At 30.8% G+C, this 8,308-nt stretch overlaps 1 protein-coding gene across 1 annotated transcript; it reads left to right on the top strand.

Moving 5' to 3' along the window:
• Positions 1 to 1,855: 1,855 nt before the first annotated feature.
• Positions 1,856 to 7,353, top strand: LOC128157037 (caspase-3-like). The gene is made up of 7 exons (XM_052819391.1): positions 1,856 to 2,266; positions 2,531 to 2,623; positions 2,767 to 2,853; positions 3,252 to 3,445; positions 5,824 to 5,911; positions 6,008 to 6,169; positions 6,985 to 7,353. Exons 1-7 carry the CDS (start codon positions 1,909 to 1,911, stop codon positions 7,215 to 7,217), a joined length of 1,215 nt encoding a protein of 404 aa, XP_052675351.1. The 5' UTR covers positions 1,856 to 1,908; the 3' UTR covers positions 7,218 to 7,353.
• Positions 7,354 to 8,308: the final 955 nt, after the last annotated feature.

Below are 8,308 nucleotides of genomic sequence, written 5' to 3'. Positions count from 1 at the left end.
TCTTCTGGTTTTTCTCTCCCTTTCTTTCTCTATTAATGGTATATCAAATGCAAGTTTTTCCGTGAAAACTAGTGTGAAATGTAAATATATGGTATGAACACATATTTTACAGGAATAATTTGCAGGAATTAAAGTTTGCTTTTTAGTTCATAGACAATTTCATGGCTGAGTTCCCCCCCCTGCTTTTTATATATATGTATTTTTAAAATTTAGTTATCATTGTCATTAATTTGTCTTGTTAACCAGGAAGTCGAAAACATTGTTTATTTTTTAATAAAAAAAAATTTGGACTAGTACAAAATTTTTGTATATAGCCTAACAAAGAAACAATGAATTGTTTATGAAAATGAATTATTATATACAGTGCAAAATACTTGCTATTTTATTAGAAAGTATGAATTCAACTGTTTTCCCACTTTCCTCGACTGCGTCATTTTGCCTAATACATTCATGGTTGCCATGTATAACGAGTTTAAGTGGTATCAAGAGGTAATAATAAAGAGATTGGAAAAGGAAAACACATACTTTTTACTAATAAGTTTGTAATTCAGACACGTATTGTTTTAATTTGTAAAAGAAATGATCTACCAATTGCTGTACAATAAGAAAAAAATTATATAAAAAGCCAGATATAGTTTTTATTAGGTTATACCTATCTAAGATATTCAATCAGTTAAATTTAATGTAATTAAAAACTTAATTTGCAGCCATACCTGGGTCGCTGGATTTAAATATTTATCAATACTAGTTGTCTTTGGAAAATTTTCTTGGACAAAATGGCCCGATCCCTATGTTGAAACTAGTCTAGGTAAACTCATTTCGAGCACCTGCAAGTAATATTATTTCATTTATGTCAAAAATAGCTTTTACTCAAAGCAATTAGCTAATTCAGTCCTCTTTATGATGTTATGCATATAGTAAAGATCTATTTATAAATGATCTGTGCTTTCATTCAATAACTCGATGAATGATTTAATTATTATTTTTTAAGTGCATATTTTTCATAAAACCCATATTACATTGTCAAACTCCCCCGACAGAATAGTGTGCAACACGAAAATAACCTAACAAATCATCATTTATAACCCCCCCCCCCAAAAAAAAAACAAAAAAAAAAAAAAACAAAAAACAAAAACCCGATTCTATGAATTTCAAAACCATTTTGAAATGAATGTATCTGATTTGATATAAAACATCCCAGGTGATGTTTTTGAATATTTCTTTTGCTTTAAAACCCTCCCATTTTGTTTGTTCTCTTATTACAAATCAGTATATTATGATGTTTATTAATAAAAGTTAAAAGGACACAATCATAACGGGTTTCCCTTTCAAAATTATTACTTTATGATCACAAGTTTCATTGTATACCAACATATGGCACAAAGATATGTGACCACCATATAACTAACATATTTCTTCATATGGCATTTATGTGTTTTTGGATATTTTCCTAAAAAAAAATCCCGATCTTTATGATATAAACAAACATTTCTCGGATACATGGATGAAATGGGTTATAGACACTCTATTGGAAGCTGACGATGTGAAATTCTTCATAATTGCTTTAAATTGACAATACTAACATTTTTTTTCTGTGCCATATACGTGAAGTACCGACAGAAATACACCAGGAGAAGGAAAATACCATTGCTCAAATAACATAAAACAACATATAAAGCAACACAAAAACTTCTTCAATTTATTTTAAATGAAAATTTAACTAACTTTCTACGACAACGTCATTACTTATACTATCGTCAGCAACTCTGCAACAACGACCTTTTAAACGTTATGCCTTACAAGGTAATTATACAACAATCCCTTTGGCGGCCTCTATACGACCCAGATTTAAAATCAGAATAAAAACAGGAAGTTAAAAAATTAAATGCGCGTTGTTCAAGATCGGAAATGGCAACCAAAAAGATTCCCCAAGAGGCGAGAGAACTGCACAATGAGCTAATTGCCGACCTTCATGACAACATCAACTCAAAGGTTGACGAACACGACTTCGAGAAGCTTATACATCGCCTAAAACTGAAATTATCCCCGATTGACCTCAAAGCGTGCCACAACCTGATAGACGCCACGGACAAATTACAGAAAAGGGGTCATTTAGAGCCGGGAAATTACGGGGAGTTGATCAAACTGGTTGACTGTATTGATAAAAACTGGGTCAATTTGATCAGAGAAAAAGGAGAAACCATTATTGAAATTATTAATAAAGCGAATGAACCTCAACCCTCTGTATCCCCCGAAGAAAGCGAAAGTAAGGTTTTATAATTTTATAGATTTGTAAAGGAAAATTCAAAGCCATTTAAGATAGTGTATGTACATGTGTATTTTAGATTTTATATTTAAGCTTCATGTTTTTCACGCATTTTTTTTTCAATGTTACAAAGCAAACCTGAAGGAATCACAGTATAATATATTTTAAAATTAATCAATGCAAAGTTATTCTTGTATGAGAGTTTATTTTAACTTATCGGACACATGCAATGTATATTTTAAGATTATTCTTAATTTTTGTTAGGAGCAAAAAAACGACGGTTAGAAAGCGACCAAGATGGACAACGTTCCAATGAAAACACCGACGGTCAAGCTCAAATACTCAAATCGTCGACAAGTATGTATAGCACATGTCTTCTATGGAATTGTCTCTTGTACAGATAACTAAATATATATATATATATATATATATATATATATATATATATATATATATATATATATATATATATATATATATATATAACTCTTTATTTGTAGAAAAAGAGAGAAAGAAATCAGTTTATCCAAAAACAAACGACCAAAAAGGACTTGCTCTCATCTTGAATTTCACAAAAGGAAGGCCTGGTACATAACAGATGAGGTTTTGATAAAAGAATGAAAGTCCAACTTCATTATCTAATATATATGCGTATCAAAAATGCAAATTAATTTATGTGTAAATATATGATTTCTATAATTTACAATGTAAGGATAAGGAACAACATTTCAATTTACAAGTAATTAAGAAAACATACATTTTTCCAGCTTTGAAACAAAAATGGAAAATGAATGAATAAATAAATAAATAAATAAATAATAACGATTTAAGTTCACTAAAATATCTCTTATGCTATACCAAGCATGAGGATCTTTTAAAAAAATAAAACAAAACGTTACCTAAATAAATATACATACACATTTGATGTTCTATATTTGTTATTAGGAAAATGCAGTATGAAAACTTTTTAAGGATTATTTTAAAGGCGCAAATGCTGATTTTTGTGGCATCAATGATTTTTTTGAGAAGACATTGAACTTTGAATGCCATGTTGAGACCGACCCATCCAAAGAAGAGGTGGAGTGTTTCCTGGAAGAAACAGCTTGTCTTTTCAACAACAAAAGGACAGCTGCAAAATACTACTGTCTTTTAGTATTCATTATGAGTCACGGAAACGAGGTGCGTATACAACCAAAACCACAGAATATAAACAAAACTTAATTGCTTAATCATTACCCATGTCTGTACGTAAACTCTTTAAATGCTGATAAACAACAATATAAACTTCAGTACTTATATCACTGCCTTTGGTTTTAAATCTATATTCATTCATGATATAGTTTTAAATATAAATAAAATTAGATGAACACATTATCTCATTGTTTTTAGTATTTTTTAATTGTTCTTTTAATTGAAATAGAGTTTATTACCAAATACAAATAATTAGTATTGGACATAGCCAATCTGCCATTTCAAGCATTCAACTAATAGGCAAAGAAGAGTTGACAAAAGCACTCTAGAATAAGCCCTGTGCTCAGACATTGATTGCGGTCATCAAATCAACATTTCAAATTGAACTTTCTCTGATTGCTTGATTTTATGCCATTCGTATCAATGGAGCATTAATTTCATTCTAAACATATCTCATAGACAAGTGCAATTTATCCTGCTTTGATTTTTTTTTATACCCCCGCTCCGAAGGAGAGGGGGTATACTGTTTTACCCTTGTGTGTCTGTCTGTCCGTCTGTCTGTCCGTCCGTAACAAAAATTTCTGTCGCGTTTATCTCAGCAACTATTTATCGCAGATGCTTGAAATTTTAACACAGTGTTTGTTAAGGCATGCCATATCGTGGGATGTATTTTTGTACCAATCGGACGTCAACTTCCTGTTAAATGACGACTTTGCTTATTTTTTAACCAAAATTTTCAAACAAATTTTCGTCAAAGATTTCTCAGCAACTATTTATTGCAGATGCTTGAAATTTTAACACAGTGTTTGTTAAGGCATGCCATATCGTTGGATATATTTTTGTACCAATCAGACGTCAACTTCCTGTTAAATGACGACTTTGTTTATTTTTGAGCCAAAATTTTCAAACAAATTTTCGTCAAAGATTTCTCAGCAACTGTTTATTGCAGATGCTTGAAATTTGTACACAGTATTTGTATAGGCATGCCATATTGTGGGATATATTTTTGTACCAATCAGACGTCAACTTCCTGTTAAATGACGACTTTGTTTATTTTTAGCAAAACTTTTCAAACAAATTTCCGTCAGAGATTTCTCAGCAACTGTTTATCGCAGATGCTTGAAATTTTTACACAGTGTTTTTTAAGGCATGCCATATCGTGGGATGTATTTTTGTACCAATCAGACGTCAACTTCCTGTTAAATGACGACTTTGTTTATTTTTTGCCAAAATTTTCAAACAAATTTCCGTCAAAGAATTCTCAGCAACTATTTATTGCAGATGCTTGAAATTTTAACACAGTATTTGTTTTGGCATGCCATATTGTGGGATATATTTTTGTTCCAATCGGACGTCAACTTCCTGTTAAATGACGACTTTGCTTATTTTTTAACCAAATTTTCAAACAAATTTTCGTCAAAGATTTCTCAGCAACTATTTATCGCAGATGCTTGAAATTTTAACACAATATTTGTATAGGCATGCCATATCGTGGGATATATTTCTGTACCAATCGGGTGTCAACTTCCTGTTAAATGACGACTTTGTTTATTTTTAGCCAACATTTTAAAACAAATTTTCGTCAAAGATTTCTCAGCAGCTATTTATTTCAGATGCTTGAAATTTTAACACACTATTTGTTTTGGCATGCCATATTGTGGGATATATTTTTGTATCAATCGGATGTCAACTTCCTGTTAAATAATGACTTTGTTTATTTTTTGCCAAAATTTTCAAACAAATTTTCGTCAAAGATTTCTCAGCAGCTATTTATCGGAGATGCTTGAAATTTTTACACAGTGTTTGTTTAGGCATGCTATATTGTGTGATATATTTCTGTACCAATCGGATGCCAGCTTTTTGTTAAATGTCGACTTTGCTTATTTTGCATATTCACATCAGAGCGGGGGTTTCACTAGTGAGCATTGGCTCACAGATATCTTGTTCGACTTATTTTGAGTTTCTTGGTAGAGTTGCTCCATAATACAACAAAATATTCCACCAGCCTGATAAATTCTCACTTATTCTTACCATTATTCCCTATCGATTTCTATTTATACTGATTTCTAAATTTTAAATGATATACAACAAATACAAGCATTAGGAACAATATATTGTACACAGTTTGACGTTTTACATTGCTACCATGTTCCTGATTTTAATTGGAATTTAATTTATACTTTAATAGAGATGTAAATAGAGAGTAATTCAATATTCTACATAAATATACTTTTAAAAACGGGGATATCCCTTAAAAAACCAAACACTCTTATGAAGGAGATGATTAGTAATGTTGAACAATTGCACTTCCTTATCTTATTCTTGCATGTAAGCAATGTAGTAAGAGTATATTATAATTGTTTTAGGATGGCATTCGTACGAACGACGGCAAAACTATTTCACTCGATGACATCGTGTCCTATTTCAAAAATGATAAACTGAAGTATTTTGCAGGTAAGTATTCAACTCTTTTCAAAAAATTTTGTTTGCAATGAAAACTCAAAAATATCTTGGAATTTGAATCAACAGGGTTTTGTGTTTGATTTGTAGGTAAACCTAAGTGTTTCTTTATACAGGCCTGCCGTGGGTCGTCTCCTCAGGGCGTGGTCGATTTGCCGGATGATAAGGAAGAAGTAATGATCGACCAAGTGGTAGGGAAAATATCCATTCCCACAGATGCAGATCTCTTACTGGCTTACGCAACCACACCAGGTACAGCTTTAAAGACTTCACATGTTCCTTTTATATAAAATGAAAATTAATCATTGACTTTATTATGGACAAATGTCATACTCCACCCCCTTTATATATGAATTGAATATAGTTTTGTACCAGTTTATCATCATTTTAACTATTGCTTGATGAATACCCCTCAGAATCTCAAAATCTAGAAATGATTTTTTTTTATCAGCATATTCATAATATAATGCTGAAAGCTAAAAAGGGAAATAAGTCAACTCTTTGTGAATTGTGTTTTGCATTGTAAATGTTGTATAATACGTAAGTATTTAGTCCGGAGTTGTATTTATCAGCTTTTATGTAAAGACATGAAAAATATACACCATTCATGTAATTTAAGGTTTCCGTCCTATAATCTGTAATCCTTAATTTGAAATTTTACAAATCCTTTCCTTCTAATATTTTAATATACATCTGTTTGAAGTGTAGTAAATATGCTGTAACTATACCATAAATAACTATAAAAGTATTGCTATTGTAAATGCATCTGTTGTAGTTTGGTGCTTTGTCCACTGAACTACGACGAGAGTCAAACAAACTAATAAGAATTATTTCATTGGTTAATTAAGGACATGCGGTAATAAAATGATATGGCAAGGGTCGTTATTTAAATGGCTCAAAATTCATTAATTCATATATTATTTACTAGTATCTATTTTATTAAATGACTGTATTACCCGTTCCTTAATGTGAACTTTTTTAAACAGGACATATATTGTATAGCATATATTGCAAGCTTTCATATTTATGAAACTAATGTTTAATAAACATGTTTTAAACGTTTCTAGGGTACTTCGCATACAGAAGACCTAATGTTGGATCTTGGTTTTTCTGCAACCTTTTGGAGATTTTTAAAGAACATTATGTAGAAGAACATGTTGAGGATATGCTGATAGATGTGAAAGAGAGGCTGGCTTATGATGAAGAGTGGCAGACAAATGAAGGATTTAAACAAATGCCATGTACATGGTCCACTCTCACCAAAAGATTCTTTTTAGCTCCCCAACAACTAGCAGAATAAAAGAGTGATCATTTACAGTAAACAAAAATTCTACTTATTCTGTGCATTTCATAACTCACGCGAATGTTTTATTTTTGAAGATGTTTTCAAAAGTGTTGATGTATAAATGTGTTAGAATAAAACTAATAGAAACAAATTCTAGTTTGTGCGATCGATACATCAATCAAAAAAATCATCACGAGTTTACATGAAAATGTTACCTGTCAAAACATATTAGCATGGTATTCTTTGCAATAGAAAATCTGCTCTGTGGAACTAAATTGATGTTTTGGTATCCTGTCATTATTAATAATTAAGTCTAAAGGAGGCTCATTACACCATGAAATATTTTCTCAAATCAGCAGAGCATTACTTGACTATGATATAAAATAGAGGATAAGAAGTATTTAAGTCTAATAGGCAGAAAAATGTGCAATTTTGGATGAAATTTACATTATTAACAAATTGAATTCAGTTAACATGAACAAAAGCTCCAGGCGGATTCGAACTCATGATCTGCGGTTCAGAAACCCAATACTCTAACCATGGTGCTATGACGATATACAACCCAATCGAACGATATAAACAGTTTAACAAAACATTTAAATCGCCATCTTGTGACGTAGTGTCTTAAAAAGTAGAAGTGTAGGTGTACTGAGGTACCTTAAGAGAAATTTTCTCCATAATGTTTAGTTAAATGAATGTGTTTTTTTTTTTTAAATCAAAAATGACACTTATTAGTATTTGATAAATGGTAATGGAAATGATGCATAGATAAATAAAAAAGATTTTGGTGTTTCATCTAATAAAAGTTATGACCATACTTTAAAAGCCGGAGGCAGAGATAGTTCTCAAAATGTAGTAATGCTGAAATAAGACATTCAGCGGAAGTTCCTGTGAAGAAACATTAAGGTAATGTAATATCTGCGAGATTGTCGAGCAACAACAAAACATGGTTATATTTAGTGCATATACTTACATACGTAAATTACAATTGAAATGACAATCTTTAATTATTTCTAGGATGATCAGATTTTGTTTTTTTCTCCTTAAATAAGTTTAATGAGATACCTGTTGACATAGAAAATAGAAAACTATATACAAGATAAATA

Source organism: Crassostrea angulata, chromosome 7 (genome assembly GCF_025612915.1).
Source record: "Crassostrea angulata isolate pt1a10 chromosome 7, ASM2561291v2, whole genome shotgun sequence".
In the NCBI taxonomy this organism is placed as follows: Eukaryota; Metazoa; Mollusca; class Bivalvia; order Ostreida; family Ostreidae; genus Magallana; species Magallana angulata.
This window is presented reverse-complemented; position numbering and strand designations above follow the sequence as displayed.

What these genes read in the sequence shown, in the direction of transcription:
- LOC128157037 (XM_052819391.1), top strand. Translation starts at nt 1,909, where the DNA reads ATGGCAACCAAAAAGATTCCCCAAGAGGCGAGAGAACTGCACAATGAG. An exon ending in ATCCCCCGAAGAAAGCGAAA is followed by an intron (nt 2,267 to 2,530) that starts GTAAGGTTTTAT and finishes AATTTTTGTTAG; the next exon opens with GAGCAAAAAAACGACGGTTA. An exon ending in AATACTCAAATCGTCGACAA is followed by an intron (nt 2,624 to 2,766) that starts GTATGTATAGCA and finishes CTTTATTTGTAG; the next exon opens with AAAAAGAGAGAAAGAAATCA.